Raw genomic sequence first — 20,906 nt, 5'->3', positions numbered from 1 at the left:
ATTCTTTTTGGGCTTGTGATAATTTGAAGCAGTAGTGGCTTTTTTTAACTTCAATATTTCTTATTAGTATGACCCAGATTGTTTTTCTTAGCCATCTATAGTTGGGCTCTTTCTCCTTTACTCACTCAGCTCCCTAGGGCTTCTTGATTGTTGATTCTGGGAAGTCTGCCTGGAGGTGTATGTGCTTCACTCAGGCCAAGATTCAGCACCAGGAAGTCTGATCTTTCAGTGAGGTACTCTCAAGTTGTTTTAGGAAAATAACTACTTTACCCAGAATTTTAACTATTTCTGCCACTCAAAGTTCATTTTGAGGCAATATTTTCTTTTGTTTGAGGGAGAAATTTCAACAGTCTGGTACTTCCTGATTGTATTATTCTGCCATCTTCCCAGAATCCTCTGTATACCAATATCTAATAAATATTGATGCAAACATTTTAAATATAATACTGGCAAGGAGACTACAGTGAGATCTCACGAAGATCATATACTATGACCAGGCTGGATTTATGTCAGGAATACAGAGTTGGTTGAATATAAGGAAAACTATAAATGTAACTGTCCATATTAATCATAAAAACAAGAAAAATCATATTGATAGAGTAAAAAAAATCTTTTGACAAGATATAAATCCCATTGCTGTTTTGCCTTAGAAATCACAGGAACAAACAGAACCTTGCTTAAAATGATTAATGTTTATCTAAGCCCAAGAGTCAGTATTATCTCTGATGGAGATAATCTAGTCTTTCCAACAAGATTGGAGGTAAAGCAAGGTTGCCCATAATCACCATTACTGTTCAATAAAGTGCTAAAAATACTAGCTGTAGCAATAAGAATAAGAAATTGAAGGAATATGCATAGGCAAAGATAAAACACAATTATCTTTTCTTTGCAGATGGTTTAATATTCACGTGGACTATCTGTGCCCAACCTGTGATAGAACATTCTGAGCTTGTATTGGTCTGATCAGCCACAGTCAGACACACTGAAATTTCACTTTATCATGGTGATGTCATTTTGGTCCTCTTTGAAGACAAGGACACCAAACAACCAACCAACCAATGAACCAACCAAACCAACTTAAGAGAATCCTAGGGAATCAATCAATAGAAAACTAATTGAAGTTAACTTCAGCAAAGTTGTGAAATAGAACATAAACATACAAGTCATCACCATTTCTGTATATATTACTGACAAAATCCAACAAGAAGCAATAGAAAAAGAAATTTCAATAGAATTCCAACAGACATTATAAAATTCTTGTAATCTACCCACCAAGACACACATCAGAACAATATGAACACAATTATAAAACACTTTACACAAATAAAGACATCTAAATAACTGGACAAACATTAATTGCTCAGGAGTAGACTGAGCCAATATAATGACAATACTACAAGAATTAATTTACTTATTCAGTTCCATATGAATTAAACTACTAAAGGATTACTTTTTAGAAAAAAAAAATAAAATTCTTCCAATGGAACAAGAGATCAAGAATTTGAAGAAAATTAATGAAAAAAGTGGAAAGAACAGGGGGAGGGAGGGGTGCATTTAGTGACCCCAGATAACAAAATTATACCACAAAGCCATAATAACTGAAACAATTTGATACTGGTTTAGAAATAAAGAGGTTGATTAGTGGAATATATTTGGTATATAATATACAGAAACAGACAAGCACAACAGCCTAATATTTGATAAAAACAAAGAACCCAGCAACTGGGGCAAGAGCTTATTCAACAAAAACTTAGAAGAAATTGAAAGCAGTCTGGCCAAAACTAGGTGTAGACCAACATCTTACACTGTATGATAAGACAATCACTAAATGGGTACACGATTCAGACATAACGAGTAACATCAAACAAATTAGAGAAGTATGGAAGTATCCCTGCCAGATCCAGGGATAAGTGAAGAGTTCATGACTGGAGGAGATACAATTTACAGGAGGTAAAATGGACAATTTTGATTACATAAAATTAAAAAGGTTTTGCACAAACAAAATGCAGCTAAAATTAGAAGCAGGAAATGGGTGGGGAATCTTTGTAGCAAGTTTCTCTGGTAAAGGTTTCATTTCTAAGATGTAGGGAACTGAATCAAATTTATAAGACCAGTTGACAAAAGGTAAAAGGATATGAATAGGAGTTTTCAAAGGAAGAAATCCAGATTATCAATAGTCATGAAAATTAAAAACACTCTGTGTTACCACCTCATACTCATCAAGTTGGCAAAGTTGACATAAAAGGAACGTGACAAATAAAGATAATAACGTATCTGCTGCTGTGCTGGTGGAGTTGTGAACTAGTCTAGACGTTCTGGAAAGCTATTATGCATACACTTTGACCCTGGGTAGCTAGATGACACAGTGGATTGAGTGTAGGTCCTGGAGTAAGAAAGAGTCATTTTCTTAATTTCAAATCCAGCCTCAGACACTTACTAGCTATGTGACCCTGGGCAAGTCACTTATCCCTGTTTGCCTCAGTTCCTCCTCTATAAAATGAACAGGAGAAGGAAATGACAAACCACTCCAGTATCTTTTCCAAGAAAACCCCAATGAGATCAGGAAGAGCTGGACATGACTGAAAAATGATTGAACAATAACTCTGACCCAGTGATGCCACTACTGTATCTATACACCCAAGGAGCTAAAAGAACGAGGAAGAGGGCTCATGTATAAATATATTTATAGTAGATATTTTGTAGTGGCAAATAACTGGACACTATGGCAGTGTTCATCAGCTGTGGAATAGTTAAACCAGTTATGGCATATGAAGGTGATGGAATGCTATGGTGCTGGAAGAAGTGATGAAGAGTGTGATTTAAGAGAAATCTCACCATCTATGAACTGGTGCAAAGTGAAGTAGGCAGAGCCAGAAGAATAGTTTGTACAATGACAATAATATTGTAAATACAATTTTTAAAGACTTAGGAACTCAGATCAACATAATGACCAATCAAGATTTCAGAAGTCTCCTGAAGAAATATGTTATTTACTTCCAGAAAAAGAGGATGGATTCAGAGTGAAAATTGAAGCATATTTTATTTTGCATGAATATGCATATTTTTTAATGGATTTTGGTTTTCTTGCTTTCTTAATGGGTGAGGGAGGGTCAGAGAGAATTCAGAACTGAAAATAAGGTTGAATTTTAAAAAAAGATTTCCTGTTGGGCTGCAGATTACATCCAGTATAATAAAACCTAGCAAAATGTCTGTCACATTTATTTGCTGTCTTTAGCTAATTATGATGATCAGAAATTGAAAGCAAGACTTTTCTTAATCACAGTTAGTGTTACTGCTAATGCATTTAAACCTTCCTGACGTTCCAATAAGAAAGAAGCCTGATACTTTATTAACTCATGGTTCACTGAAAGCATTATTTGTAAAGTTTGCGTGTATTACATGTTGTGTACTGACACAGTCATATGGGCATCAATGTGTTCCCTTGGCTTGCTGATAACATGACGCTAAGTGAGACAGTGCTATAAGGGAGCTAACCCAGCTCAAATTACTGCTGACCATTCAATGTCTGCCTTGGGTAATCATCCAAAGTGAAATTACAGCTGGGTGCCCCCACATTCGAATGGATTTTTGGTTAAGATTGAGTAATGATGTCATGCAACACCACGGACCAGGCAGTCGTGGGGGGCTCGTACCTGTGCATGAATGTACTGGGGAACTTGGTGGTCTCCACGCACATTGTCAAAAGGGTGGCAGGCACCCTTTTTCTCACCTCCAGGCTTCCAAACTCTGATCTTAACCACTGATTTCTGTAACCTCTCTCTTGCTTCTTTGCCTCTTGATTATGTTTCAAATAGAAATATGTACCTCCTTTAATCTCTTACTTTGCGATCAGCACGATCAGCATATAGTCTATCTGTTTTTGCAGTGTCTGTATGTGTGTGTATGTTTATAAAGGGGGGAGATCAAGATTTTGTGGTCTGCATGTATGTATGCATGTGCCTACACACATAGATACATATACATACACACATACACACATATAGGGATGGGGGAGACGATGATTAGAGTGTTACTTCATCAGTGGGGATGCACACCCATCTCAGTGTGTTCTTTTGGACACTAACAGTTTCGAGGTTTTGCCCCCAGTCCCCAGCTAGTGCGAGAGCAGCAGCTGGAATCCATGACTTCCTGATTCTAAGTAAGAGTGCTGTTGTAATTATATCATTTTTTAAACTTCAGCCATGTTTTATTTAATATTTGTGTAAAGTTATACAACATTTGTTGTATTTATAGCCTTTTAAAGCATGACATATTTTAATCAATTAAAGGAAACAAACTACCCTAAATAGCATATCAAATCTATGACAGTAATACAATAAAAACATAGAAATGACTTACTTAGAAACTTGTTTTCAGAGATATTTGGCTGATGGTGCAATAGCATGGCCTGCATTGGCTGCAGCGCCATCGATTTCTCCATAACTGGGTGTCCAATAATAATGTTTTTTAATGCCATGAGAGAGCTCAGCAAGATACACACAACCATCCACTACATAGGGCTCCACATCTGTATTCTCTGGTTTTAGACGACCTGATTTTATTAAGTTTGAAAATGCCTAGGGTTTTAAACAAACAAATAGTATTTGCAGGAAATTAACAGTGTGATTCATGTTTAAATATTTTAATGTCTACCACATTTTATGTCAAAATTTAAAAATTAAGCCTTTAAGTTCTACAGAGTGGGCTGTTTTCTAGGCATAATTCCTTCATTTGTTTAGCATCATATAATCAAAGTGTTCCAAATCGCTTTAATTCATGCTGAAAAAGGTCTTTCTCAACATCTCATATGTTATTTTTCCTTCTTGATCTTTGAAGTCCCTTCATTTTCATGACTGGTTAACAATTCTTTGCCTTGTTCATTCTGGTTATCCTGTCCTTCGGCTCTGCCAGCATTGAGGATTCCTTCATGACTCAAGCCACTCGAGAGTGCTCTCTCCACAGAGAACAATACATCCTATTCCTATTCTATTTGTCTCGTTAGCCTCTTTCTCTTAGAAGATACCTTGGGGGTTAGGGTTTAGGGAAGGAAACTACATATGCTCCTGCAACTTTGGTCATAGTGTCGCCCCTGGGATTAGGTGGGAAAGTTTCTTCTCTCCTTCCTCTTGAAATGTTGGGAAGAAATATAATTCTCAGGATCTGCACTTAAGTCCCCTTGCAAGATAATCAGTTTAACCATTCCAAAAGCACAACTACTTTCGGTATTTTGGTGAGTACCCTGTAGTATCTTGGAAATCAGACCATTTTACTTTTAACTTGAACTACATTTTGATTTGTGCAAAAACTTTTCAGTTTTATGTAATCAGAATTGTCCATTTTTATCTCCTATGATCATATCAATCCTATGGTTTTGTCAAATACTCTTCTCCTGTCTATTAATTTTATTTCTTTTGCACTTAATAACATTTTATTTTTTCAGCTGCCTGTAAAGATGATTTTCAACATTTACATCTTGTAAGATTTTGAGTTCTGAATTTTCTCCCTTCCTCCCTTCCCTCACTCTTTTCTAATTCAGCAAGCAATCTGATATAGGTTAAACATGTAGAATCATGTTAAACATATTTCCACATTAGTCTTGTTGTGAAAGAAGAATCAGAACAAAAGGGGAAAAACCACACACAAACAGTGAAAACAGTCTGCTTCCATCTGCATTCAGACTCCATAGTCTTTCTCTGGATGTGGATAGCATTTTCCATCATGAGTCTTTTGGAATTGTCTTGGATCATTGCATTGCTGAGAAGAGCTAAGTCTATCAGAGCTGATCACTGAATAATGTTGTGGTTACTATATACAATGTTCTTCTGGTTCTGCTCATTTCACTCAGCATCAGTTCATGTAAGTCTTTCCAGGTTTTTCTAAAATCTGCCTGCTCACCTTTTCTTATAGTACAATAGTATTCCATTACATTCATATACTACAACTTGTTCAGCCATTCCTCAACTGATGGACATCCGCACAATTTCCAATTCTTGGTCACCACAAAAAGAGCTGCTGTAAATATTTTTGTACAAATAGGTCCTTTTTCCTTTTGTAGTGATCTCTTTGGGATACAGACCTAGTAGTGGTATTGCTGGATCAAAGGGCTTGCTTAGTTTGGTTGCCATTTGGGCATAGTTCCAAATTGCTCTCTGTTCACAACTCTACCAACAATGCATTTTAACAATGTTCCAATTTTCCCACATCTCCAACATTTATCATTTTCCTTTTTTGTCATGTTAGCCAATCTGATAGGTATGAGGTGGTACCTTAGAGTTGTTTTAATTTGCATTTCTCTAATCAGTAGTGATTTAGAGCATTTTTTCATATGACTGTAGCTTAAGTTTCTTCATCTGAAAATTTCCTGTGCATATCTTACGATCATTTATCACCTGGGGAATGACCTATATTCTTACATACTTTTCTTAATACTGAACCAACCATGTATTCTTAGTACTATAACTGATTTTTTTCAATATTTTATTAAATATTTTTGTGTCACAATTAATGAGGGACGTTGGTCTATGGTTTTCTTTCTCTGCTTTGTCTCCCCTTGGTTTAGGTATTAAGATCATATTTGTATCAGAAAGACTGTGGTAGTATGCTGCCTTTTTCTCATTTTTGGCAAACAATTTATGCAATACTGAAATTGTTTCTTGAATGTGTGATAGAATTCACTTGTAAATCCATTTGCTCCTGGTTTGGTTTTTTTTGTTCTTATCTTTGGTGTGTGTGTGTGTGTGTGTGTGTGTGTGTGTAACTGACATTTCAATCACATAAGTCACCAACAGAAGTAGGTTTTAGAACTTCAGGATTTTTATCAAAATTTTTAAATATCACAAAGGGAATCAGAATCAACTCTGACAAGATGCAGGGAACATGCTCATTTGATAGGAGGGTCATAAAATGCAAATAGTGAAAAAAATACTTACCACACATGTTTCAGCATCAAATTTGTTTCCCCAGATGTAAATATTAGTAAGTGTGGTATTTGTTTTCATCGATTCTGCAAAAGCAGTAAGTCCTTTTCCAGTGATGTTATTGCTCACTATAGAGAACCTAAAGAGAACATTATAATAGATTAGGTACATAAGAATCCAAAGATCCATCAAGAATCACAGATTCATGACTTATGAAATCTGTCACCAAGACAGTTTGCTTAATCTAATGAAATCTTATCATTAGTCTTCAGTGTTTCATGGTATGTGGCTTATAATTATCTGCCTTTTATTTCTAGAAATGTAAGAACTTAAAATTACCCACAATGGGTTGCTTCAAAATATGCCTTTTAATTGAGCTATACTTTGAGTCTAGACTGTTAACTTATTCCTTTAATAAACAAAAGATTTTTAAAAATGCCTGACCTTTTTATTTAACTGTTATGATTAAAGAGTTGTATACAGTTAAACCTATTTCAAGTCTCTCAGTTGAAGTGTAGCAGGGACAAATGGAAGGAAGGAGTAATGTTAAGTAGGTGGAGCACTGCAAGACAAGAATTCCATTGGATGAATAGACAACAAACCTCCCGACTTCTAGGAAGACCAGGTGTCTTTCAAGCCAAGGGTTGGAGCTGGAGAGTGAGCCCATCCTTTCTAACATAGCAAATACATTCTCCTTCAATTTAGTTTAACCATGCTGTTATATAATGCAAAAGACATTTCTGGAAAGAAAGTATCCTTAATGACAAGATTATTCTGGTTTAATTCTTGAAAAAGATTTATAACTAGAATCAAATAAAGATTAATTTTAAAATAATTTTATAAGGCCAAGAACAGACTGGAATGGATTTTCATAATTTTTGAGGTGCAGATGAGTGTCTTAGTATTCAAAGCCGTACGATAAACTTTTGGACAAAGAGAAAAGCCTAAAATAAGAAGAACAGTCATCATCATCATTTAACAATAATAAAAATGTATTACCAACAAAACTCAAATGCAAACTTAAAATGGGTATTAACATTAGGGTCCTGTTACTATCTTTATAAGTAACAGGTTTTTCTGAAATTAAATAAATCTTAACAATTTTTAAATCTGTACTAACGCTTTCAGACTTGTGTTGTAAAAAGCCAGGGCTTCAGTCACATACATGGAACCCTCATCTTCAATTCGGTTTGAAGAAAGATCTATTACTTCCAACACATTATTCCTTTTTAATAGCTCTCCCAAATATTTCATTGCATCACGAGTTATTCTGTTGCTAAGAGAGAAAAAAATGAATTACTTTTGAAACTGTGTGGTCATAAGGCTTCTTACTAAATAGGTAGAAAATGCATTTTCAAAGGACACCTAATAGGTAGCAGTGGACATTGTTAGATGAATGAATAACTTTCATCAATCTGAGACAGTGACTGAAAACTAGACTTTAAAAAATGCTTCCCAATTCCACCCCAATTTAGAGCACTTGTAAGAAACCATTACATAATCTTATTTAATAGTAAAAATTACCCATGTATTGTCATTAGCATATGCTTTATATGCTCAAATTTTATCTCTGATACCTCACCAAGATTAAGAAAAGTGAAATCTTTGTAAAACAATCAAAAAGACCATTGAACTTTCTAGGCAGTTAAAAAAATAAAAATAACGACTAAATTATTCCAGGCAAATTATTTCAGATTGTATAGCTCAATCTGTTCTTACCAGCTGACATCCAGGTAACGTAGAGCAGTGTTTATATAAAGGGCTTCACACAACTGCTGCATACCAAAATTTTTAATATCATGCTTAGACATGTGTAGTTCAATAAGAGTTGAGTTAATTTGCAACATGTGGCTTATGTGGATGGTTGACTCCTCCTACAAAGAGACTTTGTTTTATTCATGTTCTCCATTCGATGCAAAAGCTACAAATGGAATATTAATTAGTCAATATAATAAATATTAATTGTAGAGTATCTCCTAAACAGAGACGAAGTTTTTTAATTCAGGAAATATTGATTAAGCACCTTTTATGTGTGGTATCTTCCAAACAGACACTTCTCCCTGGTCAGAGACTTAGCCAATTTCTTATGGTCTGACTGGCCATATGTTACTGAAGCGCCTGTGCCTGATGTTTTTAAAGGGCCAGAAGTGATCATTAGAAATCCCAGAGTAAAACTCATGACCTATTTCCAGTTCCTCAGCATAGGCTGGACCCACTGCTTAATGGCACTATTACCTAAGCAAGTGACCGAACCTCCATTTCCTCATCTGTGAAACAAGGGTCAATCCTTCCATTACCAAGAAGGTAAGAGAAAGTTGTCCAAAAAGTACTTTCTACTCCTTACAGCAAATGAGGTCAATGAGCATTTCTTAATTTCTTACCTTGTGCCAGGTAGGGTGTTAAGCATGATTGTGTACATGTGTTGTTTTTACTGTTGGAGGTGGGAAGGCCCAAGGAGGACTAAGACCAAGGAACATCCTGGCAACTTTCTGACAGTGTGAATAGGGGTAATGGCATGGTGGTATCACAAGCAGCACCTTGAGGCCAGGAGTTCAAGAGGTGAAGGCCAGTGAGGAAGCTGAGAGGTTCCAGCAGGGATGTGGCCTGAAATCACCATGATCTGTGACTTGGGCCTCCAGTGGGCAAGGGGACTCTACTGTTCGTAGAACTTTTTTTTCCTGATCTGTAACAAGGAGCAAGGACAACTCTCCCAGATGGATGTCTATATAGGAGGTAGCCTATGAGAAATCGGGAAAGAGTTGGGCTCTCCAGCAGCCAAGTCCCACGATGGTGTTTTCTGTGTCTTCACTGATCACATTTCTATCACTTAGCTGAAATGTTTGAGAAATAGGGACAGTTCTTAAATAAGTGAAGAAACCTAATTATCTTCTAAAGTCTAAAGTCGTCTCTGAGGAGAAGAGCTCTGCAGTGGGGAGAAGGGCACCAGATGTGGGGTCTAGAGACCTGGGCTCAAGTTTCTGCTCTCACCTTAGCACTGTAAGACATGGAGCAAATTACTGAACTCCTCTGTGTCTCAGTTTCTCATCTACAAAATGGAGATAACACATTATGTACCTCATAGGGGTGTTTTGAGGGAAATACTTTGCTAACTTTAAAATGTGATATAAACATGAGATTAAAAAAATTATAGCCAGGACTGATGTAGGTGGGATATTTATTAAAGAAAACTGTTTTTCTTTGTCATCTAGAGTTCACAGAAGATAGTTTTTACCTAGCTCCCAACGCTTTTCAAGCTGTTTATGAAATTAAAAAAAACTTTAAATATTTTATTAATGCAATATTATTTTAATGAACTACTTAACAAGTACATACCTCTTCACTCTTCAGTATAGGGCGGTTTAAATTTATTCCTTTAATTGACTGGTTTTTAGTTAGTACGGTTGCTAATGCTATCAAACTCTGCATCCCCTGAAAATAAGTGAATTCTTACTCAGTTAAAAGAAGACATGATTTTCTAATTACATAAAGCATGAAAGAGAATAAAAAAACTGATGCTTGAGGTCAAGGTGAACACACACTCAGGCCAGCCAGTGGCCCACTTGTTCAGGCTTAGTTAGCCCTTTCTGGGCAGGACTTTTTTTAGGCCCTGGGGAGCTGACTGCTTTACATCTTCCCAGATTTAGATGTGCTGAGTCAGAAGATGTAGGTAGAGCAGGATAAAGGTACTGGTTCAAACTGGGGGATCCCTGGATGCTTGCTTTCATATTTATCACAGAATGAATCCTATCTCAAAGGTGACTGGCTACAACTGGCTGCCCCCCACCTTCCAGTGGCTCTGTCAGTTCTCCTGGAACCACTCGGAACTGGAGAGAACTTGCCAGGCTCAGGTTGATTGCCAATTGTGACCCAGACTACTGAGACACCACCTGAAGACATGGCCCTGGATGAGAGGAGGTGGTAAGGGAAGGGCTACCAAAGATGGGGAGGGTGCAATGTCTCAGATACTCCTAATGTGAAACTGGATACACTGGCAACCATGGAAAGAGTCCTCCCCTGAATGATGTGAAGCTGGCAAAATTATCTCTAAAGAAATTCCTTTATTCTTTGAGAGATTTTCCACTAATTCATGTGCCAACTTTCCTAATGATAGGTTGTGGTTGTAATTTATTCTTTAACAAACGAGCGCTGTTTTACTCACCAGATCACAGTCTCCCAAATCTAACTTCTCTAAAGATGAATTAATTTGAAGCATTGTGGCAAAAAACATTCCACCTTTATTATCAATCTTGTTCCCAGTCAGTCTTAGGTGTTTGAGAGTTTGATTTCTCTAAGCAGGAAAAATGTGAAAATTTAAATATTTTAGTTTTTTAAGTTACAGAATTCCCCTTAAAGGGTTTAGCTTAATTATTTGAAAAACAGGAATCTTTAATATAAAAAATATGTAAGTTCATCTAAATGGTAAAGAGTTTGTTTAGCTAATGGTTTCTACTTATCAGAGAGCAGCTTCGTGAAGTTGTCTTGGGTAAGTCACTTAAGCCCTTCTCAGCTTTAGGTTCACAGGAGCATTGATTTAGAATTGGAAGAGCCCCTGGAGATCACCAAGTGCAATTTCCTTTTATGGGTGAGAGAATTGAGACCAAAAGAAGGACAGTAACTGCTCAGGATCACATAGCAGGATCTGAATACAGGATTTCCAGATCCTGAATGGAGTCCTAGCCACTAGATGCCCTGTCAGATGAAGGTTGGACCCTCTCCAAGGCCCCTGCCAGTGCTGGATCTCATGGCTCTAAGTCATCCCCACCAAACCTAGAAGGAGATCACAAAACTTGAAGTTTATCTCTGCATCTCTGTGATCAGAAATCAGGAAAGCCCCATCACTTTCACATTTTATTTCTTGACTTTGGAGAATTCCATACAATTTGTATTTTATTATTTCCATAAATATTTTTCAAGGTTATCTCCAGATGTTTTATAGTTTTAACAAGTATGTTACTGAAAGTGGTATGCTGTCCTGGACAGAGAGCCGGCCTTGGAGGTGGCTGACAGAGACTGACTTTGACAAGATCCTGGGCAATGGACTTAAACTCTGTGTCCCAGGCCACAAATCTCAGAGAAGATGCTCCTTAAATCTGTGAAATGAACAGTCCAGTCTTAGCTAACTCCCTCCCTTCCATCCCTCATACACTATGGTGTATTAAAGTAAACAATTCACTGCAAAGAAAGTCCAAAGTGTCCTAGGAATCTGCAAGGCCTGGAGAACTAAAGAATCTTCATGATTCCCTGAAATGCTTGTACAAAATGCAAATTTGCACCCCATTAAAAAGAGATCAGGGCTCTCTGCCCTAATCAGGGGCAAAGGGCACCAACAGGTAGATACTTACATGTAGAGCTTTGGCTATCACTTCTCCCCCATCAGTCTTAATGTCATTAAACATAAGATTTAGGTAAGTGATACTTTGGACTTCCTGTAATGAAGAGGAAAAAGGAGCATTTTGGGAGTTTGACCAGAAAGGCATCTTTTTAAAGAGAGGTTCAACTATTTTATTTTTAAGGAGTTTTTCCCAAAAAAGTCTTGACAACTGAAAAGAAACACAGCTAATACAATGCTCAGCTGAAGCCCAGCACATTGACTTCAACCTAATCACCACTACTGTTTGAAAGAGGAAGACTGCAGTTGGAGTTTGGATAATGATTTGGCCACTTGTATGTTGTGTTTTGTTGTTCATGTTGCGGCTGTGAGATAGAAGGAGCTTGCAATAGGTGATTCTGATATTCTTCCTGCAAACTATGTATGTTCTCTGAGACTAGATAGGCCCCAAAGTCTCAAAATGTAATCTGAGATTGTAGATTTGGCCAAAAAGGACAAAATTCCTGGAATTCTGGAAAGACAGTGTAGTCTGTTAAGACTAAGTGGTAGCACTGTAAACAAAACAAATATTTTAGGAGTAAAAATAATGAAATACCTCAAGTAATTTTGCGACATGCTCCGCTCCATAATCAGTTAAGAGGTTATATCTAACATCGAAACCTAAGAAACACAAATTAATACATGACTGACCATCTTGATAATACTGAAATTCTGAAGACAGTAAGACATAATTAAGTTAAAACCAATACCTGTAATGTTTTTATGCAGTTTTAAGGTAACAATAAGTATTTCAAAATCTTCATCTGTGAGTCTCTGTACTGGTATTAAGCGGTTATTACCAGCTATTTTTACTGTGATTTCATGTTCAAATCTGAGTAATAGAAAATATTTTAAGATACAAAGAAGTAGTTCAGTAAAGAAGACAATACAGTTTTTATTTATGTACAAAGGTGAGTGTAAATAGTTCCATCAACTGGGACAGGTGTCAGTCTTACAGGGTAAAGCATAAAATAAGAGCAGTGATAGCTAACCTCTATACAGTGCTCTGCAGTTTTCAAAACCTCATTAGCAGCATTTTCTCATCTGACCTTCACAGCAGAGGGTGCCAGCATTCTTAGCCAACAGATGGAGAAACTGAGTCTCAGGAAGGTTGAGAGACTTACCCAAGGTCAGAAAAACAAAAATGAACCAGGGACTTGAACCCAAGTTCTAAGCCAATACACTCTGCCTCCAAAATTTAAAAAGGTTATTAACGTATACCCAACAGATATATCCAATTTCCAGTGAATTTTTAGGTGGCTGTAGTTCTTAGTTTCTATGGGGATGATTTTCAGAGAACAGAGACATAATGTATTATTTTCTTACCTTTTGCTAGTTTTTCTATATTCTTTTTCTAGGAGCTGGAGTGTTTGATGTACAAAAGGATTGGGATTCCGATCAAAACTTATACACGCTTCCAAATATTGATTTGGGAGAGCGCTGAATGTTGCTGAAACTAGAAAGAAACAAATCCAAAGATAGTTCCTTGCTTAAGGGCCATTCAGAAGCATGCTGAACAACTGTGGCTCTTCGATGGGATGCCTGGTCTATGAGATATCTATAAGTATGACATCTATATACTGATGTATTACTATTTAAGGGAACTGGGAATCAAGTATAGGTACAATTCCACTAATTTGGAAGGTAAAATAATGAAATTGTGAGATGAGATTAGGCCAGGGGTTTTTAACCTAGGGTTCACTGACTGATTAACACACAAACACACTCACGTAGAACATATAGAGACAGAATACATATACAGACAATAAAAAAGAATTCCAAAAACTGAGAAAGATTGTCAGAAATCCTCTGCACAAATTAGACCTTTGGCTTGATTTCTTTTACTTTGTTCCAAACATCCTTTATGAAATTCAAATTTCCACATTAAGTAATCTCCTCCTTCAGGAGTGGTTTTATCTAAATTACACCAGTCAGTGGGGCATAGAGCGGTCTGAGAAATGCTGTCTAGAAGAGACTGAATGTAAGGATTAGTGGGTTCATAATTGATTGCCCCTTGTTTTCATTCCTTTAAAAATTTAAAATCCAGAGAAAAAAAATTACATCTTCACTTTGATAGAATGTTTCCTTTATCAGTTCATGTAGTTTGTGTGTTTGAAAACATTATTCTCAGCAGGGGTCTGCAGGCTTCACTAGACTGCCAGAGGGGTCCAGGACCCTAAAAAGGCACAAGTAACTGTTAGGGATCAGTGTTGACATCACAATTAAGTGAAGTTTGGCAGGGATAGTGTAAGGGAGTCCAAAGCTGTAAATCTTCCATAATTTTAAAATAAAGAAGATAATTTTAAGGAGCACATTTATCATAAGATAAACTAGTTTACCTCTGTATGATTGATGAACAAAAGTTTGTTAGCACATTAACAGTAACATGACTTAAGATGGAAAATGAGGGCAAACTGTATTCATGCCATTGTCTTAGAGTCGGCTGTGTCCTATAACTAACAGCTCCTACAAGATCTGCTACTAAACAGTCTGGATACTGCCACGGCTTCTGCCCTCACCACCCGGGTTTGTGTGCTTGTGCGTGTGCATGTGCGTGTGCGTGTGTGTGTGTGTAAAAGAGAGAGAGAGAAAGAGAGAGCTTGTGTGTAGTATCTCCCAAGATGGTGCCTGCGCTGCTTTCTCTTTGGCAACATCCACCACTTCTGGCTCCTTGGGGTGGGCATGAGCAGACAACTTGTCTTCTCTTGGAATATAATCTCCTTGAGGGCAGGAGTTTGTTTTTTGGGTTTTTTTGGCAGTTCCAGAGCCTGGGATATAGTAAATGCTAAATAAACATAGCTTAGCTTTTGTGTGACCCCTTGGGTAGTTAGTCTGGTGAAGCCCATGGACTGCTTCTCAGAACAATGTTGGGGAAGAAAGATGTGGGAGAAGTAGTTATGCCCCAGACCTGGAGGGTAACAGTGCAGGCTCCCCTTCTCCCCATATATCTATGACCTAAAAGACAGTTGTGAATGGTAAGCAAACGCTTCTCAAAGCACAAAGGGGGAAGCCACCAGAATATATCAGTGTAAAGGAGACCCTGCAGTTAGGGAGGGAGTTAGAATCTTGGCTCTCCTCATCCTAGTCTCTAGAGGTCTAGGTGCTGGGAATCAAGGTACATGGTGGGGTGCTGTCTCCTCCCCAAAGCCAAAGGCTCTCAAGGCCTCCCATTGATACCTTCTCCTCCTCCTGCCCCTCTCCCTCCAGTCAATCAGGAGTCCCGCCACCCTAGATGGGCAGTGTCCCTGCCATGCCCACTTGAGGGGCATGTGATTTGCCATAGCAGGTAAGATCCTACAGAGCTGGGGTTGTTTTAATTCTTTGCCTTCTTTGTACTACCAGGGCCTGGCGTGGAGACTGGCATGCGTGATAGGTGCTTAATAAATGCTTGTCAACTGATTGACTCCCTATCAACTTGGAATGAGTGGAGTTTTCATCTTAACTGTGTGTGCGAATTATACATGATTATCCATCAAATAACTTTCTTGAATGATCCTGATTGTCACTCTCAGGTAGGCACAAAACAAAATCCCACATTCTTGTGAAAGGGGCACATCCCTAGGAGGCCAGATGGAAGAGGGGTTCTCTGCCCATGGGTACGTTCTCTGGCACTCCCTGGTTGAGGATACCACGGAGCCGACTCCTCAAGCCTCATCAATAAGGGAGGCCTTTTGTGTGGTCTAGGCATCAGTACCCGAGTCTTAGCCAGGCTTGGCAGGTGGGCAGTGGTTTGGGCTGAGGACCAATGCAAAGCCAGTTAGACTGCATTTGGAAGGTGGAACATTTCAATGACCCGAGTGACTCCCTGACACCAAACCCATCTTTCACATTTTAAGAAAAATGGCAAGACAACGGCAGAGACGAGGAAATAGGACAGGGCTGGATCTGTGACTGCACTGGAGTAAGGAACTTCTAGCTAAGTAAGGAACTCCCTTTCCCAGGGCAGGCTGGGGCTCTCTTTTTAGCAGTCTCAGGGACTTGCCTAGAGCTGTGATAGTAGCACCAAAGAGCATCCTGATTTAGAAAACCACATATTAACATCACCTATGTTTATTGCATTTTAATTAATTTGGTTCAATATTTCGCAACTACATTTTAACATGGTTGATACACGTGTTGCCATGGTGGCGTGGGCGGGGGAGGGTTTGACACTGAGGTTAACAGAAGAGTCCGGGGTCCCACATCCAACATGGGATGGCAGAACTTGAACCCAGCTCTTTCCAGACCATCTCTTTTTTACCACCACATGCAGTCCTTTCGTTCAGGTAAGTACTCACTTAGCGCAGCGCCTGGCACACAATGGGCACGTCCTAGATGCTGGCTGACTTAGAACGAGTGTAAGAAGGGCTTTCACCCACAGGCCAGGCCCTCTGCCTTCCTCCCACCAATACAACGTTTAGTGAAATGACTTTAACCAGCATGTATTAAGCGCTCACTGGGGACACAACGCACAAAGCCAGATCCGGCGGGCCAGGACGGGCGCTCCTGGGGGGGTCGAGGCGGGGAAGGTGAGCTCACAGACGACCCGACGCCCACCGTGCCCGGCAGGTGTTGGGAGCCGCCTGCGGATAGGCGGGCTCGGACCCTGACCCCAAAGGGCCCCGAGGCACCCGCCCTTATTAAGCACCTACTGGGTGCTCAGCCGAGGGGGGCCAGGGACGCGCAGAGTCTCGGTCGAGGTCTGCTGCTGCTCTCCCCGCCCCCGCCCCGACCCCCACCCGGTCCGGGGCTGCGGGGAAGGGCGAGGCCTGGCCCGGCCTTCTACCTACCCTCCACTGGCAGGGGGGTGAAGGCCACATCCTGCATGGCCTTCCCAGGCGCCATGACGGGCGGACATTGCCGGGCACCATGGCAACCGACGCAGTACCTCCGCCCCGCCCCCGGGGGCGGGCCCGGTCTCCCTGTCCAATCGTAACCCCGGAGCTGGCGGGAGGAGAGACTGCGCAGGCTTCGGGGATGACGTGCGGAAAGGCGCGGTTGCGATGGCAACCAGAAGCCGCACACTTTCTCCTCTCCTCTGCCCCTCCACCCCGTGCAGAGGGGCGGAGCCACGCGCGTCTATGAGCGTGGCCCGGGCGGAAGCGGAGGTTACCAAGGCCCAGCCGCCGGCTCCTTCCGCAAACGCGTGGGAGTCGCGCCAAGGCCGCCGGGAGCCCGCCGCCTGCTGCAGAGGCTCCTCCCACGAGACCGCCTTTTCCTGCGCACTGAGCCTGCGCACCAGCCGGTTCCAGCCGGGGTAGAGCCCGGGGGCGGGCGGGCGAGGGAGCGAGCCAATGAGTGAGGAGTAGAGGAGCGGCGCTTGTCCCGCCCCCGTCCCCGCCCCCACCCCATCCGGGTCTGTGGCCCGGAGGCCCTCGGGAAGGGAGGGCGTCGAGCGCGGCGCCAGTCAACCACCAGCAGGGGGAGCCGTGGGGAGTGGGGGCGCCCTTGGGGGTGGAGCCGTGGCGCGGAGCAGCGGCTCTCGCTCCATAAGCTACAGACCACGGGTTCGAATCTCCCCGCCGGCGAAGGGAACTTGGGAAGACGCGTGTATACGCTGCGGAGCGCCTGATGTGTGCAGGCCTTAGAAACATCCATCTCACGTCATCCTCATTTTATAGAGGAGGAAACTGAAGCAAGCAGGTGAAGCCACCTGCCCAAGATCACACAGCTAACCTCTCCATAACACCTACCACGTGCGAGGCCCCTGAGGATCCTCCCCACAACGCTGCCAAGGAGAGCCTTGAGGATTCCCGTTCTCCAGACGAGGAAACTGAGGCAAACTGAAATTTAGTGCCTTGCCCAGGGTCACACAGGCTAGTTAAGTGTCCCAGGTCAAACTTGAACTCAGGTCCTCCAGACTGCAGGTCTGGCACAGCCCTCTGAATGGGCCAGTGAGGTTCTGGTCTTCTCCCAACTTCCAATCGGTTTTGTCTTCCTTTTGTATGTTCTGTATCTATCTGTACCATCCTCTGTGCTGTGCAGAGCATCCGGCACACAGTAGGTGCTTCCTAAATTCTTGCTGGCTGATTTTTGTAACACTTACACAGGCTTTCAGGCTGGAGGCAGATTAGAGGAGAGATGGAGGGAGGGAGGGATGGAGACGATGACTGACATGGAAAGAGAATAGAAGATATAGAGGATAGACAAATATAAATAGATGACAGATGTGTGTGTGTGTGTGTGTGTGTGTGTGTGTGTGTGTATGTGTGTGTGCTCAGGGACACAAGCCAGAAAATGGTGTGGAGGCAGAGCCCTAGGTGCTGGTGGAAGGCTTGGGGTGGTGCTGACGATGATCCGAATGGAGCAGATATCAGGAGACATGCAAGAAGTGAAGCTGCTTCCCATGTGCATCAATGAGGGGAAGGTGGGAAGGCTCATTTCTCCACTGATTATAGGAGAGAACCAACCTTTGCATTTCTCTGGTCCTGGTGAAACACCCAAGTGTAGTCACTGTCTTCAAATATTTGAAGTGCTATCAAAGGGGAGAAAATTACACCGACCTCAGAATCTTCTGTAACTCACTGTTGTCCATGGGGTAAATCATAACCCCCTCCCAGACTTGAGAAGTCCCCCGTAGTCTGGTCCAACTTGCTGTTCCAGGATGGTTTCATTTCCCACCACTGATCTTCCCTTCCTCCTTTCCAGCCTGACCACCCTTCCAGACAGCTCTTCTCTCTCCTCAACACTCCCTCTGCCGCATTTCTGTGGATGTACAGACATGCTCCTTCTAGAACACCCTCTCTCCTCATCTCTGTCGGTTGAAACCTTTTGTCTTTCTAAGCAGCTGGTGACCCAGCCCTGGAGTCAGGGAGACCAGAGTTCAAGCAGGGCCTCAGAGGACTGCTAGCTGCATGATCCTGGGCAAGTCACTCTGTTTGCCTCTGTCTTCTCCCTTCTGGAATGGGAATGATAACCACATCTTCCTCCCAGGGTGGTTGTGAGAGGGAAATGAAATGACATTTGTAAAGCGCTTAGCACATGTTAGATGCTATAGAAATGTTTATTTCCTTGAGACCCCACTCAGGTCCCATCAAAACTACATATCCTTCTTTGATGGCTTGACTTGAAAGGATCTTTCTCCTAAAATTCTCCTAGCTTATTGTGTCTGGATATCTTTTTGCCTTCTCTGCGTTCTTCCTTGTTTTGTACTCACTGGTATACACACCATCTCTCCTTACTCATCCCAGTAAATTGTTTCTGGGGACAGAGGCTGGGTCTTTGTCTCCCCAACACCTTACCCAGTCCTTTGTATAGCACTGTTGCTCAGTAATCTTGCAGTGATGTCTGACTCTTCATGATCCCATATGAAGTTTCCATGGCAAAAACTCGGGGGTGGTCTGCCATTTCCTTCTCCAACTCATTTTGTAGATGAGGAAACTGAGGCAAACAGGGTTAAGTGACTTGCCCAAGGTCATATAACTAGAGAGTGTATGAGGCCAGATTTGAACTCTGGAAGATAAGTCTTCTTGACTCTAGACCTAGGACTCTATTCAGTGTGCCACATGGCTGCCCTTGTACATAATTAGGCCTTAATAAATATTTGTTGAATTTGAATTTGTTGATCCAGCATCTTTCTGACAGTTAACCTTACAAAATCAAATTCTATGACCAACTATGATTTTAACAATCCAGCCAGTGACCTGAATTTTAATTTGACTTTGTCTAACATTTAAGTCAATGCAATTCGAGGAACATTTATTAAGGACCTACTATATACCAGGCAGTATGCTAAATTCTGGGAAAAGACAAAAGTCCTTAAGGAACTTGCATTGACTTGGTTGCATATAACTTGTCCATGCATCAGTAAATACTCAAAAAAATGAGTACAATAGAATTTTTTTTGGGGGGGTGGGAGCTATTGAATTTAAACAACCATTAGGAAGGTATCTAGATAGAGGTGGCACTAAGTGGAACCTTGAAGGGGAAGAAGATCCCAAGATGTGGAGATGAGAAGGGAAAGTATTCCAGGTATCTGTGGGGAGCACCAAGTGGCCGTTCTGGCTGAAACATGAAATTACAAGTCCTGTCCCTATAGCTACAGAGTCCATGAAGGGAAGTGTCATGAAAACTGTATTTTTATATTTGGATCAGGAGACTGACTCAGTGTGGCTGCAGCTGTCAGGAGTGGGACAGATGGGTGCAAGTCAAAGGATGCAGATTTTGGCCAAACAGAATGTGCAGAAAGGATAAATATAAGGGAGGAGTACTTAATAATTAGAGTTGTCAAAAATGGGACGGGCTGCTTTCTGAAATTATTACTGTTATTTAACTATTATTAATATATGACCTAATATTATAAATATAAATAAATTACATGATTTATTAGTAACCATATTTAGTGCTTTAAGTTAGACAAAGCACTCTCCATATTATCTCACTTGGTCCTGAGAGAGTGAGGTGCTGTTATGATCCCGATTTTACAGATAAAGAAACCCAGGCTGAGAGAAGGGGGACTGATATGCAGAGTCACACAACTCATAAATATCAGAGGCAGAATTCAAACTCAGGTCTTGATTCCCCATCCAATGCTCTATTTCATACACCATGAATAATTTTCTGTCACTGGAAGGATGAAATGATCCTAGAAAGCTACTTTTGGGGAATATTGTAGAAGGGTTGTTTTCTAGAACGGGAGACTA

At 40.8% G+C, this 20,906-nt stretch overlaps 1 protein-coding gene across 1 annotated transcript in view; it reads right to left on the bottom strand.

Annotated features, from left to right (window-relative positions):
* LRRC34 (leucine rich repeat containing 34) overlaps positions 1-17,283 on the bottom strand; it is a 59,029-nt gene extending 41,746 nt beyond the window's left edge. The window contains 12 exon segments of the mRNA XM_072618526.1: positions 4,360-4,577; positions 6,930-7,056; positions 8,038-8,193; positions 8,637-8,791; positions 10,251-10,346; positions 11,077-11,205; positions 12,260-12,343; positions 12,842-12,906; positions 12,996-13,117; positions 13,612-13,741; positions 17,055-17,105; positions 17,108-17,283. Of these exon segments, the coding sequence (XP_072474627.1) occupies positions 4,374-4,577; positions 6,930-7,056; positions 8,038-8,193; positions 8,637-8,791; positions 10,251-10,346; positions 11,077-11,205; positions 12,260-12,343; positions 12,842-12,906; positions 12,996-13,117; positions 13,612-13,741; positions 17,055-17,105; positions 17,108-17,135 (1,347 nt within the window). The 5' untranslated portion in view covers positions 17,136-17,283 and the 3' untranslated portion in view covers positions 4,360-4,373.
* Positions 17,284-20,906: the final 3,623 nt, after the last annotated feature.

The sequence above is a fragment of the Notamacropus eugenii genome, chromosome 6 (assembly GCF_028372415.1).
Source record: "Notamacropus eugenii isolate mMacEug1 chromosome 6, mMacEug1.pri_v2, whole genome shotgun sequence".
Classification (NCBI taxonomy): domain Eukaryota; kingdom Metazoa; phylum Chordata; class Mammalia; order Diprotodontia; family Macropodidae; genus Notamacropus; species Notamacropus eugenii.
The sequence above is the reverse complement of the archived record's forward strand: the minus strand, read 5'-3'. Positions and strand labels throughout refer to the sequence as shown.